The 24,480-nt window shown below is 39.7% G+C and overlaps 1 protein-coding gene across 1 annotated transcript in view; it reads right to left on the bottom strand.

Moving 5' to 3' along the window:
- Positions 1 to 24,480, bottom strand: part of ush2a (Usher syndrome 2A (autosomal recessive, mild)) — a 275,510-nt gene that overhangs the window by 188,708 nt on the left and 62,322 nt on the right. Inside the window, exons 14-28 of the mRNA XM_061745247.1 lie at positions 22,324 to 22,454; positions 21,974 to 22,181; positions 18,389 to 18,672; positions 17,612 to 17,837; positions 17,321 to 17,458; positions 16,404 to 16,584; positions 11,154 to 11,317; positions 10,831 to 10,989; positions 10,463 to 10,691; positions 9,150 to 9,273; positions 8,838 to 8,985; positions 7,971 to 8,252; positions 6,028 to 6,203; positions 5,621 to 5,768; positions 185 to 291 (exon numbers count right to left, since the gene is read on the bottom strand). Coding sequence (XP_061601231.1) covers positions 185 to 291; positions 5,621 to 5,768; positions 6,028 to 6,203; positions 7,971 to 8,252; positions 8,838 to 8,985; positions 9,150 to 9,273; positions 10,463 to 10,691; positions 10,831 to 10,989; positions 11,154 to 11,317; positions 16,404 to 16,584; positions 17,321 to 17,458; positions 17,612 to 17,837; positions 18,389 to 18,672; positions 21,974 to 22,181; positions 22,324 to 22,454 — 2,705 coding nt within the window. The remainder of the gene's footprint in view (positions 1 to 184; positions 292 to 5,620; positions 5,769 to 6,027; positions 6,204 to 7,970; positions 8,253 to 8,837; positions 8,986 to 9,149; positions 9,274 to 10,462; positions 10,692 to 10,830; positions 10,990 to 11,153; positions 11,318 to 16,403; positions 16,585 to 17,320; positions 17,459 to 17,611; positions 17,838 to 18,388; positions 18,673 to 21,973; positions 22,182 to 22,323; positions 22,455 to 24,480) is intronic.

Raw genomic sequence — 24,480 nt, 5'->3', positions numbered from 1 at the left:
TCAGAATGCAGAACACAATGAACAATGCAAATCCATGAAGCAGCGAGACGTGAAAGGTGAAACGAGTTATAGCGAGGGATTACTGTACACATATTTTACTGTTGTCATCACAGTATATGACGAGCACTGACATGTTTACAGAGTGAAATTATGCATCCGACTGGCACATGCTGAATGGTCTTACTTGATAAAGTGGGTGAGGTCCATTGAGTTGGGCTGGAGGGTCCCAAACTATCTGAATGCTGGTTTCGTTTACAGAATGTAACCGAGGTGAAGACAGTCCTTTAGGGGCTGAGAAGAAAAGAAAAAACCACAGCAAAATCATTTGGTGACAATATAAGATAAGATAAGATAAGATAAGATAAGATAAGACCATCCTCCTCTCCCCCATATATACATATATATATGTATATATATATATATATATATATATATATATATATATATATATATATATATATATATATATATATATATATATATATATATATATATATATATATATATATATATATATATATATATATATATATAAAAGGGGAATTACCATTATGATCATATTTTCACATGGCTGTATGAACGGCCTTATTTCATCAACAACAGCATTCTGTTTGTTAAATGTATCTTAAACTTTCACATACATTAACCATCTGCTGCAACTGCAAACTCAACAACATTCTAATGTTATAGTCACGATCATAAAATAATATTTTGTATCTCAATTATGTAGGTTTATTTTTCATTAGTATTTTTTATTTTCAACCATAAAGATTATGTCTGCATGGCCCTTTTGTATTTAGAGGATCAATTCTATTTCACTCTTTCACTATGGATGTTTAATTTAACATCCCTTTAAAAAGATACTGGGAAGTTCTGGAGCTGTAATTTCATCATGTATCATAAATACATCGACTGGAGACTGGCTGATATGGAGAGAGGGCTGATAGAATAATGGAGAAAGAAACACAGCAAATGATGGACTGGTGCAGGGATTGAGAAGATGAATGTGCATTAAGTGTCACTCTATCGTTGTGTTTCTGTGTGTGTTTCAGTAATTGTCTAAATGGTTTGAAGGAGTAAATTTGCCTTCAGTGACACATGTGGACCATCTTGGTGTGAGTTGTAATTGGGCTCTTAAAAGGGAAGTGGATAACTCGTTCAAGGCGCCTCATCTTGGCACATCAGGCCATAAATTATTACAAATCAATACCTTACCAGTCTATTGATATAGAGCTACAGAGACATTAGGAGAATTGACTGTGTGACACGCATACATGTTTTAACATCCACCTGGCTTTAAGGTGGATGTCGTTTTCTCTGCCATGTTAGAAGATGGGTATTTGGTCTTTCTTGGCAAATGGAAAGTAGGACAGCAGGGTGAATAACATCGAAAGGAAGTACATTTTCAATATGAAAGCTACTTGATGAACTAGTTTATTAGAATACTTTACTTTTCTCAGCAATCGAAGCTTGAAATGTCTGTAAATGAGGGAGTAGAGACCACTCATTGCATGACTCTAAGTGAAGCAAAGTGGACCACACTCAGCTGGCGCTGAGGTTTTACCAAACTTAACTAACCTTCATAACTAAGACTGCTCCTGGATGAGGCACACCTATGAGACCAGAATGCAACTGAAGGCATCATCACTGATTCACACACCAAGTCATAACAGTCTCACCACTAATGGCTCAGAACAGCTCCAGTTGTCCTGTTTTATAAAGAGTAGTTCATTACAGGCTTTATAACCATCCAGGCTCAGAAGGCAGGCTGTGTGATGGGTGATGTGTTCAAACGCCATGTATACTTCTGTGATGGCAATGCAGAAAAGGGCATTGAGATTTTAGAGCTACTTATCCTGACTTTAATCCGTCATATTTTCAAGGGACATGCTGGCATTTATCTACATTTTTTACCACACAGCAATGTGATCGAACCGGTCTGTTTGGTTTGTTTGTTTTGGAAATAAGATTGTTCTGGAAATAAGATTAACAGCTTATTTTCATAGAAAGGTGATTTTATGAAGATTCAGATTTTTGGGGGGATCAATAACTTTTTTTATTAATATGACTGTAGAGTTAAAGCAACTTCTTTTGGCTTTTCCCTTTGTAGGGGTCACCACAGTGGAATATATTGTTCTCTGCATATTGATTTGACATTGGTTTTATGTCAGCTGACCGACCTGTCACAACCCTTCCCATTTATCCGGGCTTGGGAGCAGTGACATAAGCAGGTGGGGTAATGTGGGGTAATGTGGGGTAATGCAGGCAGTTAGGGTTCAGTGGCCTGCTGGACACTGACAAGGCTGGGGATCGATCCGGCGACAGGTACACTTTTAGTTTCAATACTCAGTTCTACATTTTCTGGGAGCCTTAGGAAGCTGCTTATCATCAAGTGTGGAATCTCACACTTGATGATAAGCAGTAGAAACGTCACAGAAAACTAACTGGCGAGCTCACAATATTTCATGCCCTGGCATGAATTATTGCGAGCGTCAGTGCCCAGCATATACAAGGCAGAAGTTGTCATGGATGGGTCACAAGGCTGCCACACAATTAGAACTGGACAATCTTCAATTTTCCATCCATCATTCTTCTGCATCAATGACAAACACTCCTATCAATGGAAAGTATGACACATTCAGTTTGATAAAACCCACTTGCATTGTCACTTGACTTATCTAAAACACACACACACAAACACACAAAGAGACACGCACGCACGCACACACATACACACAAGGTTAACAGTCAACCACAAAGGTTAATTTTAGCTGCCGACATGGTAATGAAGCAGCTAAATCATGGGCCAGCTCCCAGGAGCAATTGTGCATGTGTGTGTGTGCTTCCTGTTTTTACAGCAACTGACATGCCTTAACAGGCTCTTAGCGTACAGTTACACCACGCACATAAGTGCGCCACTTATTGACATCATGATCCCTTGCCATGCATATTTCTTTTCTCAAGAAGGGCCTCAGGCCAATTATGCATAAATCAATAAAGTTCCTGTTCTGTTGAGTGGTGTAACAGTGTGAGTATGTGTGTATGTCTGTGTGTGTATATCTTGTAGAACAAGCAGTTATGGATGTAGGATACATAAAACATCACCATCAGCCCCTGATTAGCCACTCACTTTACGTTGTGATCGATACCTTTGTGGGGAGACACACACATTGAAATAACTACAAATGCATCAACGTACATGGACAGAGAGCTCATTCCTTGTCTTGTTGCATCTGTCTTTGTGTGTGCGCTGATGTTGGTCATGTGCTGTGGTGATGTTGTCTGTTCATTTATAGCAGATGGTGGCTCTAATGGCCCTGCTTTATGTTTGCGACATTTATCAGTGCATCTTTACCATGCTGAAGTGCACCTTACAAGACATACAACTTAATAGCCTTTCCTCCACAAGAACCTTTTGAATTAGAAGATTTTAAAATGTTCAGTTTAATTGTAAAACACTACCAAGATGAAAGCCTTTTTACACAGAAGAGAAGCGCTGCCTAAGAAGCATGTATTGGTTGGGGAGAAAAAGGAATACATGATGACAAAGTAATTAATAGTTAATTATGCTAATTCTAGCTCATTTAAAATTTTTGAATGTTGGACGTACCAATTACAATGGTTTTAAATACATTTCTATGGAGAATGGAAAACTGTATAACCCTGTGTTGCTTAATTATATGTTACATAGTTCCCCCAGTGAACTATTTTTCCCTCAGGAGATCAATAAGAAATCATTACATTTAACTAAAATGGTTATACTTGTTTCAAAAGAGAGAAAATCAATGTGTCAGTCAAGGTTCTGAGCAAACCCAATACCTCCTTAAAGTACGTGTTTCAAAATTATTTTGAAACATTTTCTAATAATTTTGAGATTATAGCTAAACTGAGAGAAAATACAACAGGAACTTAACACCCAGTGGACAAGCAAATGCTATGCAAATTGTTATGAGATTTAAAAGAAAAAAAAAGAAATCTGCCAAATGGCACATCCCATTATCATTTCTTACAGTTGAAACAAGGGACATCTTTGGCGCTGGATGAAAGAAAACATTGGCAACAGATGTGGCTGTTAAAAATACATTCAAAAAGTCAACTGGGTACAATAAGCCATGTTGAATGGTACTGTATTACAGTCAAGAGAAGTCTCTGGAATTACTTGAAATAAACACAGTCACTGTGTCAACAGATGCAGCTATTAAAATTACATTTTAAAAGTAGACCGATTACAATATGAAACATCATTCATCACAATAAAAGCAAGGATTCATTACAATAAACCCAAGGAGCTTTTGGAGAATTGTATAAAATGATAATATTTGCTACACCAACAGATGCGCTCGCTTTAAGTGTCTTCAAAAGCTCAAATCCCCGAGCAAGTCTTTACAGACTGAAATGTTCTACAACCCTTCAACACACCAAATGCCTTGTGATGGAAAGCAAAATCGGGGAAAAACGCCTCATGTGAACACAAAGTGATTCATGTTCCTATGCTGCCATGTGTTATTTGTGTTTCAGTAAACGAGCCTGGTATAGACATGTGGATGAGTGAAGAAGTCAGAACGCAAATTACTGAGGAAAGAGAAACCAGCCAGTCAAACCATAAAATAATTCAAGGTTTATCTACGTTGTTCTGAACTCATCAATCCGTGCTCATCTCTTAGATTTGTGTAGGCGGGGTATCAAATGTAATCATTTCATTCCAAAAAAGAGGAAAAAAAAGAAAGATGTACTCCATATGTTTTTGTAACTCTGCGTTTCCGATTCAAGACCAGCAGGAAGGGCTTTCTTTATTTATAGTAATTAAGATGGAGTGTTTTTACATTTATGCATCATGAGCATCCGCACCCTCTTGCCAACACTGTCGGCACTTAAGGACATAATGGCAGACAATACTTCTAGTAGTATGTGTTGATATGTAGTTGGCTTGTGTTGTTGTTATGAACTATACGAATAATACAGTGGTGTAGATTGTCAGTCATCCAGGTTACGGTAACTCTCACAGCTCAAAAACAAGGTTAGTGAACTTTCTCAAAGGCCTAGTAGCAAAACAAAACGAACAAATCTTCAGGACAGAAGGTGAAACATCTACAACACCAAAAGAAAAGTAAGTCCTTGATTTAAGCCTTGCGAGAATAGAAATATTGCAAACATCAATTTTACATACATTAAGATTGTTTTAACGCCGCTTGAAGGAGAAACAAATATTAATGTTTGCATTCACATGTTTGTGTGTGGATTGGACAGCATAGTTGTGCAGTTTGTTGTTACAGTGACCTCAAGAGGGCTCCTGGTTGTAACCTGGGGGTCTTTCTGTGCAACGTGGTTGTTCCCGTCCTTACATGAGTTTTCTTTTGGGATTGCAATTTCCTCCCACAGTCCAGAGGAGTGCAGGGTATGTAAATTGTGAATTCTTGATTTCCAGTAGGTATAGCTGTGAGTGTATGTGGCTGCATTAATCCATGTGTTGTCTCAGAAATAAACTATTCACACATTAATTGTTTGCTCTGGTTTTAAGTCAGTATCGGTGGAGAAAGGCCCTCCAAGTGTGCGGTGCAGAAATCAAGCATAGACAATAGATAAATGGATAAAAGGATGTCTGTGGATATTTTAGTTGTACCTGCTGGTAAGGTCCGTCCGGTGCTTGGCAGACTTGTTATGCAACCCATCCTGTTGCAGAGCGTGATAGTGAAGTTGTAAGCGTGGTAAGGTTTCAGTCCTTTAACTATGTAAACAGGCTGTGATGATGGTCCCGCTCTGTGTAAAACCTGACAGTCAGAGGAAAGGCAGAGGGAAGTAAAACTTAAAAATCAAAGGAAGACACCGGTTTTAAAAACTAAGAAGGCACAGTTAAAAAAAATTGTCATAAAGATGATTTAAACCAAACAGCTTAAGCTAAAACAGCTAAAAAAGACAAAAGTATATATCATAATTCTAACATTTTATGCATTCCTACCCATTACCTCTCACTCTTTTTTTCAAGATGTTGTAGTAATTATTTCCAACGAAATGTGTGCGTCCGCTCACCTGACTAACAACTGGAGGAGCGTACATATTGGTAGTCTGAACTGTGAGCAAATTGACCCGATATTCAATTACTGGTCCTCTAGAGATGAACCCTTGATGGTCAGTAGAGCTCCATGTGACTTTGAGACTTGTGGATGAGAGTGCTGACACTTCTGGAGGAGCCACAAACTCTGGGACTGAAAAAATAGGAACAGAGCAGATTCATTAATACCAAAACATCTGCATATTTGCAAATGCAAATAATATACACCAATTTGAATAAGGCATTAAAGAATAATGTAATAATTAAATGCAATAATTAAAAAATAGAGCATTGAATTGTAAAAAATACCAAAATATAAAACATGTTTATACCTTGAGGCAAAGGTATCTTGTGGTGAAATGATGGAGAACTACCCAACGGGACTAGTGTCAGTAACTTTTAATATTAGCAGAATTTGGTGCAACATTTTCTTCTCTATTACAAATTAACAGCTTATTGCACAACTTACACAAGATTTATACTTTTTGAAGTCAACAATTAACATTTTAAACTATGTCCTTTCTATAAATGAACACATTTTCTTCGAGTTACTAATCTCTACAAAGAAAATAAAAAAATAAATCAATGCCCTGTCTTCAATTTCAAGGAAAGACCCACATAAAAAAATTATTATTTTTTTCTATTTTTCATTTACAGGATGTTTGTTTTTTTCTTTCTACAGGAAAACACTGAAAATCAAGACTTTGTGGATATTATGTGAGCTTAATGGATTTGAGTGCTTCTTACTTCTATGGTTGTCATATCTGCAATTACATGATAATTTAGAGAGAGAAATTCTTTATTTCACTGTTGATGGCATGTGAAACTGTGAAATATGCTGTGAAATGTAATTCACGCAAGACATAACGACTGTCATATTCTTGTCTTTCATAAAACCCACGTATGTGCAAAAATACCGGCACACATTCCACATCTAAAATGGTGTCATCATATGCTTGTTATCCAGACACATAGCTCAGAGTGATGTTGGAGGCAATCATTTAGTCCTAATGAGCCATATCATCTCTTTGAAATTCAAATATTTAAATGACTTCCCCCTCCCCCCAACATCATTTTTATTTCCTTCTCTGTCTACCCTAAAAAAAGAAGAAGAAAGTACAGTATTCCATTTTATGTAGCTTTTTTTCTACTATTTGGGCTGAATTAGTTTTAGTGCAAAGGTAAATGACTCAACTCTGGTTTGGGGTCACTGGCATAGATTTACTATATTTGGTCATTTTGTTTCCTTGTTGTTTGTATCTGTGTTCAGGCTGTTCCTCGTGTTCTCTCCTCATTATTGTATGCAAGGCTTCTTCTCTTTTTATCTAAACATCTTATTGTTTATTATAAGTTGGGGTCTACTTTGAACTGAACAGAGCACATTTTGATCAGTCCATCACCAAAGGCTATTTGCAATACTGTATAAGGATATAAAAGGAAGGAACTGCTTGGCAGCATCAAGCTGGACTATTCAAATGACAGCATCCAATGGTTTATTGCTTCATCCTATTATTATTAAATGTAACCAACTTTTTTTTGTTATTTCATTAACCTTAAATCTCTTGCCTGGCTTCAGACATTTTAATCTTTCCAATCCCTCAGGTTAACTGATGAGTACTAAAGTAATAAGCACAAATAACCACCGATGAGGTGAATGAACACTGAAGTACACATCATGGTACTGAGTGGGACCAACATGGTTGTAACCTCCTTATCCTGAAAAAGCAGGGGTTACTTTTTCGGTACTCCCAAGATATAGCCTCTGAACAACAAGTGAGGGTCCATGTCTAACACTTTTTACTTTGCTTCCTTTGACTGTGAAGATTCTAGCAAACCAACAGGACTGTGTATCTTTGTTGACATAAAATGACATCAAATCCAGGTGTATACAGTAGATTGTAATGACAAGCCACATACAAACCTCCCTCCATGGTTCGTGCTGTGCTCCAATCTGATGTGACACTTCCTGCACTGTTGATGCTCACAACTCTCAGTTGGTAGGTCGAAAATGCCTGCAGATCTGCGACAACTGTACTGCTTTCAGGAGCTGATACTGTGCTTCTGTTCATTAGCTCTCCTTCTGTAGAGACACTTGGATCCAGCCAACCAGAGCTGTAGAAGACTCTCTTCTCAACAGCAGAACTTGACAGGTTCTGGGAATCCACTGGACCACGCAGAAACACCTCATACTTTGTGATAACACCTACACACAAATAATAATCAAAAAAATTTATTCTAATCAGTCCACAAAAACATTTAACAGACAAGTTATGTTTAAAAGTGATTAAGATGGAAATCTTCTTTTTCAGGGATTGGTTGAGATAATGGCAAAATAATTCATCAGTTCTAGAAGTGAATGTTTGTCTGTTCTACAACTGAAGAACTCTGGAAGTCCAGAAGTGTCTACAGCCCTCAGATTTCCAGGCTTCTGGCAGAGGACTTGAGATTCAAGAGCAACTGCCCAAGGTGGGACGAGATGAAAGGAGTTTTTGTTTTTTTTATTTTCTTCAGATACATTTTATGAAAAACTGAATCACCCTCCTCTAACACCCTGCTTAACACTTGGTATTGTGCTAACATGCTGTGTTTTGTTTCCATTAAAAATTAGCAATGTGCATTATAGCCAAACCTCCATTTACTCCATGTTACATACCAATCAAGTGTGTGTTTGTGATTGTGGTAAGGCAAGACAAGTTTATTTGTATAGCACCTTTCATGTACAAGACAATTCAAATTGCTTTACATACAAATACATTTTTTTAAATGCATTATGCAAATGTGGTAGTACCATTTGGCTGACTTGGGGGCTCCCAAGACGCATGCAGTGTATGAGGTCCAGTAGCAGTGACTCTAGGGGGAGGCTGGTTTTGTGGAGGAGCAGCAGCTGTCAGAAGAACCAGTGGTGGGCTAGAAGTACAACCTCCAGAAGAACATGCCTGGAGACAAGATTAACGACTTCTCTTTAAAAAAAAAAATCATAATCAAGCTGTTGCAGCGATTGAAAAACTGTAAATAAAACATTTTTGCAATTTCTTTGAAAAAGTTGATGCAACATTTATATTCATATGAGTTGAAAACTGTTGCTATTCAATAAACTCACCTTCAGTATTATGGTGTACTGTGTAAAAGGCTTTAGGCCACTTGCCACTGCCTCTGTAGATAAACCTGTATAGTGAATTACAGGATCTTTGCTGCGAGATGACTCTATGGATGACAACACAAACCTATCGAAGAAAAAAAGTGATAAGAAATTCCTTTGTCGTCGTTTTTGAGAACTCAACTATGCTGTAAATGTTGTTTTCTGGTTCTATAATGTCAGAGAGACGTAAAGACAACAAGTGTAAAAGATATATAAAAATGGTTCAAATGTAGGCAGTGATTCAGGAGTCTGAAACCAGGATCCTCCTGAACCAACCTTTCCACTCACATTGCCTATCTGCCTCTTGATTTTACAATCAATCAATTAAAAATGAAATTACCCATAAAAGAATGAAAAAGATATCTAGATAAAAACTGTGTTTATTTTTTTCTTTAGCTTTGAGCTTTATCCTCCATCTCATGCCTAATGTGACAAACCACTTACTGATATTTCTCAACTCCATCATGCATCCGTCTCTATCATTTATCCAATCATCTTTTTCAAATCGCAAAGATTCAAGTTTCTATAATTGGAAAACTGATTTTGAAGCCAAATAATGAGTTTTTTTAAATTTTGCCCTGTTTTCCTCAGTGTCCATGTCCAGGTCAATTTTCCCTCAAACCCCTGCTCTCTACACAATTTCATTATCTAAACATAATTATTATATCAAAGTGTCAACTAACTGAAGTCCCTCTTCAAATTCACTTGATTGCCAATAATTGTACTCCATCTGGCTTGAATGCATTAAAATTTAACCTGTTTCCAAAGCAATTTGCATCTCCAGGAAAGTTTTTAACAGAACATATTAGTTTTATCTACTTCTATAATTCAAACACAGATTAAAATAAAAATTATTGACCCCATTTACCGGATGTGGTGGCTCTGCTATCCTGGTTACCAAGTGACCCTTTAAAGGGACACGGAACACCAATGCAAAATAACTACCTTTATACAAAGATTAAAACAAAGCCACCTCCGTCTATTACAATAAATATCTCTTCATAACACTTACATTACAGCATTGACAATATAACAACAGATATGTAATAGCTTTTTTCTCACAAGGACAAGTTTTAATTGCAGAAGATATAGAGTTAAGAAAGTCTAAAGTGTTGTAGTACTTTTGAGTCGGTAAAACCTCTGACGGGCGTTGAAAACAACCTTTACAGTCTACTAGTTTTAATTACTACTTACTCTTTATGATAATTGTGTTGTAGTTTCCTTATTTTGAGGCACTGCATCTAAGTCCTAACCCACTTCCCCAGAGTCTTTACCTCTCAACTGGACCTGTGGCATTCCTCGGTGTGCTCCAGTTAAAGCTAGCACTGGTTGGACCTGGTCGTCCCAGCAGGTTTATACGGAGCTCATCAGCAGAAGGTGGTGCACCTAAAGTTTGGTACGAGACTGAAGGACTCACTGTCTTACCAGCTATGTTTGCTGTTACCAGCCAGTAAGAGTAGTTTGTAAAGGGAAACAGCCCATTGTCCTCAAATGTTTCAGTACCTTAAAACATAAGGAATAGTTTAATAAATGATGCTACAGTGGTATGAAACAGAAATACACAAAAACACTGCTTTACCATACGTAATTGAAATATTAAGAATGACATTATAAATTCGTGAAAAGCCTTGTAAATACATACTGAAAGGATAGTGGCTATTGACCGAATGCACTGACTGTTCATCTCTGATGAGAGTGTAGTTGATTCTGTGAGAGTTTGGGGAATCAGGTGGATGCCAGGACAGACGGAGAGATGAATAGCTGGGAGCAAAGCCCATAGGTGCAGGCTGCTGAGAGGGTGCTGCACGGAAAAAAAGAGCAAAACAAAGGCAGGTAAACCGTTATCGATATCAACATAAATACAGACTATATCAATCATACTTTTTGATATTAAAACATTGATGTAATAAAGAATATTTTCTGATCAGTTAATAAATTGTTGTGTGGATTAACAAGTGAACACACCTTTGCTGCAGCCCAAGTGGTTTTCAGGATCAAAATGATTCGCTCCAGGCTGACATGAATCACATTTGTCTCCAGTTACCAACAGCTTACACACACATGCCCCTGTGTCTGGATGGCAAGAACCACTGATACTGCCCTCTTGATTACACGCACAAGGCTGGCATCTGCACATAAACAAAAAGGGGAAGAAAGAGATTTTGTGAGTTTTCACATTTTTCCTGTGACTGTTGGTTTTTGGGTGTTCCAAATACACTCAAATTTGAGTAATTTGGGTTTTTCTTTATTTATGAAAATGGAAAAGTTGATGTTATTTGGTCTTTGTCTCCAGTGTTTAGGGCAATCTACACTGATCATGACTATAACAAGTTTTAGAGTGATTTAATGAATGACAAAAAAAGACTTGACAGCCATCAAAATGAGCCAGGATCAGCACCAATCCTCCATGGCACTGAACGATGGGCGACTTCAAGGTTTGGCTTTGTATGTTTTCTCATCATACCTCATTTCTTAGGAAGAATGGATTAAAGCTAAATCACTTTTTTTTTTGTGAACTAGTTGACGGTATAGGCAACACTTTCCTCTGAATCCAGTCTTTTAACAATGAACCTAAAATTTAACCTACAGTAGAAAAAGGCATCAGACTATGTGTTTCATTGCTGAAAGTTGATAGTAATTTACTGATGTTCTCTGACAATTACCAGGATATCATCAAGCCATTACTGACTCCTACAAAAGTATAAATAAATTTTTTCTTGATTTGACTACTTACAGTACTGCCACTTTGCATACTGTATAAGAATATACCATGTAATACAGACACGATTTGCATGGGTTTCTAAAATTAGGATAATGAAATATTGAATGCTTTCTGCTTCTGTTGTCGGATAGCTACAAAGTTTCTTTGTAAACACTGGAGGTTGGGTGTGAGAGGGGGGTAGGCCAAAAATAAAGAAAATACATTATTAAACATGTCTGAATGGGGGCGCAAATGTTCAAAAGAAAACTTGTGTGTGTATGTGTCCGTGAGGTGTTGGATCCTCTCCTTAACACTGTGAGGGAGACCCTCACTGCCACCTATGCCGCCCTCCACTCACTAGCTGTGAAACTAACTTCACAGAAACTGCATCCCCCATCAGAGTTGTCAAAGTGTGTGAGCACATGTGACCGTATGTGTGTGTCTGACAGTGCCCGTGTCTGGGTCACCGTCGTGGTGTTACCCTCAAAGGAGTTGGACAGTGGGTGATCATCCGGCCAGCCACCTCACACCTTTACACACACACACACGCACACACACGCGCGCACACACACACACACGCACGCACACACACACACACACACACACACACACACACACACACACACACACACACACACACACACACGTAGCAAAGTTTGCATGTTGGAGGATGTTTGGTACACACTCACGTAGACACCACACAGGCTGAGTGCGGATGTATAAAATCACGTCACTGTCACCCATCAGCTCTCTAGCACCCCACCACAAACACACACAGCATGCACACACACACAAATGCAACGCATCTGGGGTTTTTTTTTTGTCTGTTGGTAGTGTGCTCAAATGTTTTGTGTTTCCCTCTCACACACTTTCTTTATTGCTGTGTGAAAAGCCACAGCCTCATAAAGAGCCGCAAATTTGTCCTGTCAACTGGTGCTCACACAAACACGCACACACATAGATACACACATACGCATGAAAACCTAAGTGACTCGACCTTCACTCCCTTGGCCAAGGAGAAGGAAAACACCAACATCACACCCAGTCGTTCTTTTTCATGAACCTAAAAGTAAAGTGGGGAGCGTATTTGTAATTGTGTGTGTATGTTTTATGTCTGTGTGTGCTCTTGTTTTTTCTACCTCATCAGGACCTTTGCTCACATGATTACCAAACTAGTCAGGACCAATTGTTCTTATGGAGACCCAAGTCTTATGGTAAAAGTTTATAGCTCATCTTTGGTTGAGATATCCAGAATGCACTAAAGAAAATGCAATATATGTAAACCACACAGTCCCTTCTGTTCCCTCAACTGTTGCTATAAAGGAAATGCCACAAAACATTACCTCTTATTTTACTTCATGCTTACTTGTTGTTACTTTTTTTTTAAAATAAATACAGCTGTTTATAATACAGACTTTGTTTTTTGACCCACTGCCCTGACAGTAGTATTTGCAAGTATTACCACTACTCCGCCCCTTACTGCTGGCCTGCAACACCAGTCACTCACATTGAGTGTGCAAGAGAGAAGTTCATGCAATGCAAAGCTGATTGGCAAAAAGGGTTGACGAAACTGCCCTCAGCCAAGGTCAAGTAACTGGGTGTATTTCGTGGTGTCCTGGCCCCCGCGGAAGATAGATGGTTTTCATCTTGACAAACAACAAACGAAAAAATAAAAATGCTAATTTAAAGGAGCTTGAGGCTCCTTTTAAGAAATGAGACTCTCTAGCGCCACCCTTCACCACGACGGCCGTCGGGGGTACTGCAGCCAACAGCGAAGCCGGCACGGGAGAACGGGGAGAATGCGCATGCAGCGTCATGTGACGTCACATCCGCAGCCCAGTGCGGGAAATTTGGGCCCGAATTGCAGCACATTTTGCAGCACACAGCCTGTTCAAGGCAACGGAGAGATACACTAGAGGGATCATTCTTTTGGGTTTGGAACGCTTCATCTGACATTATTACTAGAAAACTTAAAACGTATACGAATTTTTTTCATAAATTCTGCCTCAATCCGGCCTCAAGCTCCTTTAAATGATCCGCTACCCAGATGATAAAAAATAAAAAAAGATCTAGCAAATGACAATGACAAAAGGTAGGAACAGGCATGTATTCATGTTTATGACAGGTGTCATGTCATGTTTATGACTCTTTTCCGTCTTTTATGCATACATCTCCAGTTCACGCACAGCCTCTACAAGTGTTACCAGATTATAGATACAAGTATTTTGGAATGTGTGCCAAATTTCCATCCCTCAGACTGAATAACCGTTATATTCAGAGACAGAAGCCAACATCCTCTGCCAAACGCTCACACGTCAATTTATGTGTGCAAAATCATTTGTATAACACTTCTTGATTGAAAGGGGAGGACAAATTACTTGATTACATTTAAATGAAAGAAAAAATGACTAATAATTAAAAATTATTTGAGATAGGAAGAATTAAAGGACGGAAGACTGAGGAAAAAAGGTTATGTGAAAAAATGCAGTGGTAAAAGGAATAAGCTTTTATCAGTCTTATACATTTTTCCAACATATTTGTGCAAGTGAGCATCATTCTCTCTTTCTTTCTTCATTAAGTTTACAAAATACAGGCATGATTTTCTTCCCTTTGCATCTTTTTTTTAGGTGTGTTTTGAAAGCATATAAAAGGGTGTCTGAATGGGCTACCAACTCAATTACAAAGAACGTAAAACCCTGATTACAATTGTGATGTCACAGTACAAGCTCAAAGGAGAACTATTCAGCCTCCACATCCTCAACCACAGCATCTCATCTCTCTGAATTTATATATTTATATGAGCAGCACGTGGTTTAGTGGTTAGCACTGTTGCCTCACAGACTAAAGGTTCCTCATTTGGGCCCAGCAGGAGTCTTTCTTTGTTTGCATGTTCTCCTCATTCTTGCGAGGGGTTTCTCCTGGTACTCTGGCTTCCTTCCACAGTCCAAAAACATGCACGTTAGGTTAATAGATCATTCTGAATTGTCCGTAGGTGAGAGTGTGAGCCCGGATGGTTGTTTGTCTCTATGTGGCCCTACAATGGACTTGCAACTTGTCCAGGTTGCAGCCCTGCCTTTTGCCTGTAATAAACTGTAATAGGTTCCAGCAGACCACCAGGACCCAGTACAGGATTGGAAATTGGTGTTTGGTTGATTATTTCTATGTTGTAACAATACTTTTTGGCAATAAATCTTATACCATTGGAAAGTCTGTTTATTTCCCTTTTAAATGGTGCCATATTTGTAAGGAACATGCATTTTTGGGATGAGCAGCAGAGCTGAGTTTGTGGGTTGTGCCCATTAAAATTTGCCAATTTTTCTCTGCCAATACCAAACAACATATTTTCCTGTTGCTTTTGATTCTTGCTTTGAGCTTCTGGTACCACCAGTTGCTGCCAATCGGGCACCTGGGTACCGTAGGCTGTTTTCTACAGGTTTGCATTCAAGTTTTGCAGGACGATATCGCTGGTGGCTCTCTGCCCAGACAATCAGGAACAGACTGCATACAGCCAATCTCTCATAGGGCTGCCAGGAGGCCTGCCATGACTGCCCTTCACCGCCAGGCCCGTTTGCGCTGGTGTCTGCAACACGTGCACTGGAACCTGAACATGTGGAGAAACGTGATGAGTCCAGATTCTGTGTGGAAAAGACACGGAGAACGCTCTTCTGATGGAGGCAGTATGATGGTGTGGGCCGGCATCTCCCACACTGGAAAAACAAGGCTCCTCATCATTGGAGGCAATCTCAACACAGAGAGAAATATCGTGGTGAGATTCTTTCGTGGCAATCCCATAACACCACAGTCTGGAACGGAACTATATCCTCCAAGATGACAACGCTCTCCCCGACAGAGCAGGTTTTATCAGACATTACCTCCAGAATTTGGGAGTGCAGAGGAATGGCCTGCCAGCAGTCCTGACCTCAACCCTATGTATCAGCTGAATAACTGAATCAGCTTGGGCGTGCTGTTGATGCCAGGGGGACCAACACAACCACGTCGGCTGGCTTCCGACAAATGCTGGTTGAAGACTGGGATGCCATTTCACAGTAGTGTGAGAACAGACTGGTGACCAGCACGTGGAGGAGATGCCAGGCTGTTGGGGCCGTGTATGGTTCTGCCAATATGTGTTGTTTCTTTAAACTTTAATCATCTAATCTACCAAACAACAAACAAGATTCAATGACAAAATTGACAAAAGTTGTTTGGGACTGCGAGAAAAGATTTGCACATTTTTCTTAGGCACAACCTACATACTCAGCTCTGTTGCTCATCCAACAAATGCCTGTTCCTTACAAATGTGGCACCAGTTAAATGGGAAATAATTACACTTTCCAATGATTTATTGCCAAGAAGCATTGTTACAGCAAAGAAATAATCTACCGGACACAAATGTCCTTACTTTTTGTGCTAAGTTTATATGCTGTATACATAACGTTTTTTTTTTTGGTTTTTTTTACATGTTTTTATATATAACATGATCAGACATGCTTTCCATCAGACAAACATGTTCTTACCTGCCCAGACCAGGGTTGAATCCAAAGAACATCTCATGACACTGATCACAACGTTGTCCTCCCACTGAGGGATGAACACAGACACACTGTCCGGTCCGGCTCTCACAGCTACTCTGTAATGCTCCCATAGGATGGCAGTCACACTCCAGACACATACTGTGGTTTGGAGAGAGATAGAAACCTGGACACAGATACTTTTAAATTACTCACAATTATCCTGCACACAAAGTTACACTGGTGTTCAGATAATTTAAGACTTTCCTATTTCCTTTCCTGCTCATTTTGTGTGACCGAAACTAATAAAAAGCATTAGTAAAATTAAACACATCCTCAGTAATTTTGTGTGGGTTTACATTCGGGACTTCAGGTTACAGAGTATAAATCAATTCAGTTTATTTTTCTAAGAGCATGTCAGCTAATTGAGCAGGCACTACTAGTGTTTGGATCATGTCAGGAGCTGGCAAAGGAGCATTGAAGCTTGGCACATGCAATGAAATGGTGGAATAATAAAAAAAAAAGATCGACATCATGGAATTTCTTTACATCAATAACTCAATTTCCATCCAATGTAATCGTTAAAAAAGTTGTGTAAATTAAGAAATGTATTCAATAAATTGTATTAAATACAACATGCCCTCTTTTAAGATCAAGATTGTGTGTTTAAGATTGTGTGTTTTCTATCAAAACACACAAAAAACTGAAAAAAGATGTCAAGGTGTCATTATAAAGTCTTAAAAACACTATATTCAACCTCGGATTAAAAAAAATTGGTTTTGATGTGACTTCTGATGTGACCGACAACATGTTAGAATTTTTGGAACCCCATTTATAGGTAATATACTCTTTATACATATAATTGTCTTATACACCATATTTCTTCCATCAACATGTCCATATGTTAAACTCTCTTTACTCACCGGGTCTGCAGCTACTGCAGTCTTTTCCATAGCGTGTTGGGAGGCAAACACACTGGCCCGTGGTGCTGTCACACACTGACCCCATTACTGTTCCCCTGGAGTCGCAGATACATGGTACACAGCCTTGAGACAAACCCTCTGACAAGAGACAAAATGACATTGGAAGAAGTGCTTTACATGGCTGATTACTGCTAATGCAAAAACACAAAAGCTTGAGCTTCTAAACAGTGTTGGGCAAGAGGAGTGTAATTAGTGCTGAAGATGATTTAGGCTTTTTCTAAGTTCTCTTACTGTGGAGGTCTAAAGTCCTGTTGTAGTAGTTCTGCATACAGTTGGTACACTGTGCTCCCTTCACCCCGTCTTTGCATGGACATTGTCCAGTTCTGCTATCACACACACCCCCTGGCACAGTCCCACCAAAGTCACACATGCATGGCAGGCAGCCCAGAGAGTTTCGATGCTCCAAGGTGTGGTAACCATGACGGCAAGAGTCACAGCGACGGCCTTCCACATGTTCCTTTGAAACAGATGTTGTCAAATGAAGGGAGGAATGACAATAAGGGATAATTATTGTAAGGATGGAAAATTCAAAGAATGAGGAAAATAAATATTTCACAGCAAAACCATAACATCAACTTAACCCCACCTTTGGCCATCACCCCACATTTGATTAAAAACAGTTTAAAAAAAACGGCCAATGAAATCTTTAACTTTAGTGTCATTTGCTTTTCTATAAAATTGAAGTTTTTTGCAATTTTAATTTAAACTTGTTGCCTGTACCATTATAGGCAATAAGCCATGAAGTTGAGTCCGATATCTTGCTTTGGATTTTTCTATGCCAATCAAAACCTGTTGTTATAAGTAGCTTCCATAAAATTCTTTAAACTGAAAGAATTAACATAAGCGCTTTTCTATAAACAGAAAAGTGCTTGTCAGAGGTAACGGTCGTTATCAAAGCTAAATGTGAAATGCATCTCTGATTCTTTAGTATTTATGAAAGTAAACTTTAACTTTAACTTGAGTGAACAGGATAAAAAAAAGTCATAACCTGAAAATGGGGATACATGCCTTGCACACACATTGTCCTGTGTATTGATTACAGTCTGTCCCAGGTACGGTCCCATCATGTGAGCAGATGCAAGGTGCACAGGACCCCTCGAGTCTTAACCCGTACAAGCCGCTGCCACACGAGTCACATCGCCTGCCCCCCACCCCAGGCTTACACTCACACTGGCCCCCCTCAGGCTCACAGAATGGACTGAGGGAACCCAGCGGGTCACAATCACATGGAATACAGCCATCTGGGTGGGAGAGGTTCCAGTAACCAAACTCACAACGGTCACATGAAACACCTGGAAGGAGACAGAAAAAAAAAAACATGCTGAAAAGTGGGCACAATGGGGTCTATGAGGGGGAAAAAATTTATAAAATAAATAAATAAATAAAATAGAAAAAAGTCCATTGCTGCTTGCTTGTTGACCAAAGAGCATTTAGCCTCTCCCTATCTGCACGTGTGTGAGAGTGAGTGTGTGTGTAAATGCGTGTATGAAAGAGATTGAGAGAGAGAGCGGAGAAAGGGTGGGTTAGTGAATAAAACTGCCATCATTAGGGCCATGCCCCCGACATATGATGGATCACTCACCTAAGGCCAAACACTTAATTTTACTGAGTAAGAAATAAATAAATAAAATAAGCTCTTACAAGAAAAGAATATAGGGAGAGGAAAAAGGAAAAGGAAAGACAAAAAGATTAAATAAAGAATAACGTTGATTCATGATTGAGTAAAAACTTAAGAATTAGTTATTTTTGGGAGGAAACATTGCATCTTACAAAAAAATGTTATTTCTTGTACAATAATATTTTTACAGTTATTCACTATTAGCAGGTTTAAAATATATACTGTTTGGAATAAACAGCAGATGGAAGAAAAACTGTGTCATGTGAGTAATTAAAGCACATACATTTATTTTAATCACAAAATATCAGGTTAATACAATCTTTGACAAACTTGACCTGTTGACTCTCTCACTTTACTGTGAAGAAATATTGTCCACTTCAAACTGCTTCAGTTCATTGAGCTTTTGGTATTTTCACTCATGCATAGCTCTATCAAGGTGCCACAACAGCATGTTCATGATGTAAATAATAATGCTGTACTGTTCGTTGCCATTTATCTGATTGTATTTACCAAATTTGATACTTGAAGACAATATTAATTTTATTAAATAATCAAGAAACATTAGTTCATCAAAATAAGCAGTAAATGGCAAAGATTCTTTGTTTCTTAATGTCATTTTATACTGTTGTTCCTGTGTAGTTGAGTTTGTTTGACCTCATTTCAAGACACATGAAACCTTAGAGCTGAAAGAGGCTCTATTTTGTATTTACCATAGTTGTATGTGAAATAAACGAATTAACAATGTTCTTTATTATTTACTAGTTTAATGGATTTTGATTTATTTTTAATTTAAATTTGCATGCTCTTCAATTGGATATAAGCACATTATTCCTTTTTGTTTTTTGTTCTGCTTATTATTAAATACAATAATCATCAACAGCAGCAGACATCACACTTAAGTCCATGCAGGAGGATGTTTCCATCCCTTTCAGCCCAGAACAGCAGCTGAAGCGCTGCTACGTTGCAGGGCTAGTTAAACTATGATATGCAGTGTGTTGGTGTGTGAAGAGCTTATTTGAATATGCCATACGTATTTCATGACAGGCAATCTATCCCTAAATGGATGCCTGGGGGCAGTGCAGTCACCACAGTCATTTATGAGGGAGCATGTGTTCATATGTGGGTGGCCATGAATGTGTGTGCACACATTTATAGAAATATACCTGGACGCTGCTGTTAGTGTACATGTGTGTATGGATTCTTGTGCTCTAGACACTTGGCATCTCCCCTGGTCTGCCCAAATTAATGAATTTATCCACATGAATATACAGTATTTCTTTCCACAGAGAGTCATCTGCAGTATTTCAGTGATGATGTATCTCTGCGTGTCCAGAAGTGTATGTATACTTTTTTGTACACACTGAGTGTATAAATGCCAAATATACAGACTGACAGGCTGATCCTTATTACAAGCCAAACAATACTTTCGTATTCTGCACTCAGTACAGATTTTGTGCAAAACATTCAATTATTATTATACAGTAAAATATATTGAAAATAGAGATGACACCACACTATGTTTTCCTTTCTAAACTACTATGAGAGCAGAAAACAGCAAAAGAAAAACGTAACGGATAAAAAAAAGAAAATGAAAACAAGAGCAAAAACATGAGCGAATGGGCTGCATTAAAAGATATTTGATCAGAACAAAAGATGCAGTTTATGGTAAAGTGCCCATGTGCCCACATGTGCATATGTGTGTATGTGCATTTTCGGGACATGGCCGAGCTTTTTATCAGGAGCCAGCTGGTTAACAGGCTCATGCATCACCATTTCAAACACTATTATGTACACAATGCACTTTGGCACCTTGTTATGAGTGTGTGTGCGCCTTTCTGCGTGTGTGTGTTTGTGTCTTTGCGCACACATTTCAATTCCATCCTTCTGAAGCAGGCCTGCCATTGCTCTACTCAAAGTATCAGCTTGGCGGTAATAAATTGCCGTAATCAAATCTCATTTCTGAAAAATACCTGTGGGAGAAACCAAACAAACAACGCCAGAGAAAAAAAGCAAAACGGGCCTTGTAAGGAAAAGTGTGAAAAATACAAGGGGCTGCAGCAGTTTGTTTTAATCAACTTGGCATTGAATTAGAGAATTAAATATCAGCTTAGTCCTTTATGGCATACGGGCACACACGCGTGCATACGCACGCTTTTATGTACCGGTACACACACAAAAGACACTAACAATACACAATACACAAGGTAAGCAAAGACAAAAGTACCTGAACACATGTAAATATCCATCCCCCTTATACATTCAAACAAACAAGCACACTTACACACATTCAGAACGCATACGCTCTTGCACACAGAAGGTGGACTCTTGATAGCACGGCTTAGCTATGAACACGGTGCGTTGAGTTGAGGAACGTTGGGTGGTTTTGCATTTCATACAAGCGTGGTCTTCAAAGACACACAGTGGAGAGAGTGAAACCATTTATCACAAAGAAAGGCACAACGGCTGGAAGCACTGCCAGTAGAGAAGCCTGTTTATTTTGGAAGCCACAACACTTTGGAATATGGATATGTGTGTTCATCGATGTGTATGCATGCTTGTTTTGTCATACACACCCCGCTTTCTGTATATAGTTTAGCTTTGTGTGCGCCTCATTAAAAGTCATCATGTGTTAATTAAGGCAGGGTTGCCGGACAATTAAGCAGAATTAGTGCGAATGAAAAGAATAAGTTATCAACAAACTACTTTCGTGAGTGTAGCTACCAAACATGTCGGAACTGTTGTGCTTTACTTGTGTGAGTGGACTTTTTTTTTTTTTTTTTTTTTTTTTAAATAATGTTGAGGTTGCCTAATATAATTGAATATCTAACTACATGATTCAAAACCCAACTCAGCATGTTTTCAGTGTAAAGATGCAACTTTGTACAGTGGATAGGCTTCTTCTGAGAAGTACAATTATGAACACAACTACAACATAAAACAAAAAAGAAGTCCTCAAGTCTTTGGGAAAGATTTACCTGAGACATGGGGCTTACACTGGCACTGTCCCGTGTAATAACTGCAGCTGGCCACTGCACCTGCTGCGGTCATGATGATGCCCAGGTCACTGCAGTTACAGGGAATGCAGCCATTCGGATTTGAGGCATTGAGACCAAACCAACCAGGCAGACAGTCTGAACACTGACGACCTGTAACTGCAGCCTTACACTGACACTGACCTCCTATCTGGAAGTAAGACAAGCAATGAGAGGTAAAGGAATGCAAGGGAGATATGAAAAAACTTAAACAGCTGTGGGAATAAATGTGTTTCAAAATAGTTTCAGTGAACAACAATGTGCTTCCATGTACAGTATACGCTGGTGTGTACCTGGATACAGCCCATACTGCTGTTGACTGTTCCAGCGGTGTAACAGTTACAGGGCTGACACACGTCGGCTGAACTGGGATCAGAGTCCTCCAGCCTAAAAAACCCACTTTTACACAGATCACAGTTCTTTCCTGAGAATAGAGACAAAAACAAGGTCAGATATATGGAGCAGTAGATAAAAACCATGCTACTCCTGATATATACATTGGAAAAAAAGCTCAATATAAACAGAAAGATCATTGTAAGAAAGTGAGCAACCCCTCCCCTTCTCACCATCACCGGACTTTTTTGTGTGTGGCAGAGTGGAGGATTGGGCGTGGTCTGCAGGGGAGCAGCAGACAGGTGTGCCTGGTTCTGCTGATTGCGGCACACCTGTGTCCAATCAACCTCTCCACCCTGCCTGGGTTTATAAACAGCAGCTGCATACCAGAAGAGGGGTCTGCTGAATGGAGGAAGCTTGTTGCGAGGCTATGCCCCATTGTGCCTTTTCAGAATACGGATTTTGCCCTCCGCCTGTATGTTTTTTTTACACAAAATAAAAAGCCTTATTTTTTGGCATTCTACGCTCTGCAAGGTTTTTTTACACCTCATCACCCAGGTCCAGTTTTGCCTTGTCCCCTTGTACGTGGGGAGGCCGCTCTGGTTCCTCACAATCATCAAAAAAAATAGTTTAACTTTTAAACTGTCACATCCTCTTAAAGGTCACAGAGGGAAACATAAATTCATTTTAGGTTTTATTTTACTAAATTGAGCACACAAGAATTTTTCTTGATATTTTATTCTTAACAGTTGCTTTGTTTTAGTGAGTTTTGGGATTTTAAATTAAGTATATTTAGCAAAATGTTACACGGCATACACAAGGAGACTTTGCTTCTTTGAAAAGGAGATGAGCTCCCAGGAAACTAAGCGTCTGTGGATTTTTGGAGGATCGCCGTAGTTACAATGTATTGAGACAATATAATTCAATCCAATTCAGTTCACACTCAAACATACTTTAGTAATCCCCAAAGGGAAATGAATTCATGTGTGGCTGTTTTCTTATACTTATTATTCACGTGTTTGCCTACTGCTTAATGACACTGACAAAAAAGTACAAGAAATTTCAGCTCGAGGACCTGCAGAACAGATGTTTTTACACACTTCAGTCTGCTGATTCATACAATTATTAAATAGGTATTATCATAAATGTTGTAATTAAAATGTAATGTAAAAGTTAAAAAAAACCTCCTTGAACCGCCACCTTACTGTGGTGGAGGGGTTTGTGTGCCCGAGTGATCCTAGGAGCTATGTTGTCGGGGGCACTTACGCCCCTGGTAGGGACTCCCATGGCAAACAGGTCCTGGGTGACGGGCCAGACTAAGAGCGGTTCACAAAGCCTAACATGAGAAGAAAGAAACCAAGGACCGTAACGTCGCCCGGATCGGGGCCCCGCCCTGGAGCCAGGCCTGGGGTTGGGGCTCGCTGGCGAGAGCCTGGTGGCCGGGTCTTTGCCTGTCGGACCCGGCCTGGCTCAGCCCGAAACGGCGAAGTGGGCCCGCCTTCCTGTAGGCCCACCACCCGCAGGAAGGTCCGTGAGAGGCCAGTGCATTGTGGACTGGGTAGCAGTCGTGGCGGGGTGCCTCGACGACCCAATCCCTGGACCAAAACCCTCACAGTGGGGACATGGAATGTCACCTCGCTGGGGGGGAAGGAGCCGGAGCTTGTGCGTGAGGTTGAGAGATACCGGCTAGAGATAGTCGGGCTCACCTCCACACATAGCTTGGGCTCTGGAACCCAGCTCTTTGAAAGGGGCTGGACCCTCCACTACTCTGGAGTTGCCCAGGGTGAGAGGCGGCGGGCTGGTGTGGGCTTGTTTATAGCCCCTCAGCTCAGTCCCAATGTTTTGGAGTTCACCCCGGTGAACGAGAGGGTCGCTTCCCTGCGCCTTCGGGTCGGGAAAAGGTCTCTCACTGTTGTTTGTGCCTACGGGCCGAACAGCAGTGGGGAGTACCCGGCCTTCTTGGGGTCCCTGGGAGGAGTACTGGATAGTGCTCCAACCGGGGACTCCATTGTTCTTCTGGGGGACTTCAACGCTCATGTGGGCAATGACAGTGATACCTGGAGAGGCCTGATTGGGAGGAACGGCCTCCCCGATCTGAACCCGAGCAGTGTTTTGTT

Source organism: Cololabis saira, chromosome 2 (genome assembly GCF_033807715.1).
Source record: "Cololabis saira isolate AMF1-May2022 chromosome 2, fColSai1.1, whole genome shotgun sequence".
NCBI classification, from domain to species: domain Eukaryota; kingdom Metazoa; phylum Chordata; class Actinopteri; order Beloniformes; family Belonidae; genus Cololabis; species Cololabis saira.
Note: the sequence above shows the minus strand (reverse complement) of the source record. Positions and strands in the feature narration are given on the sequence as shown.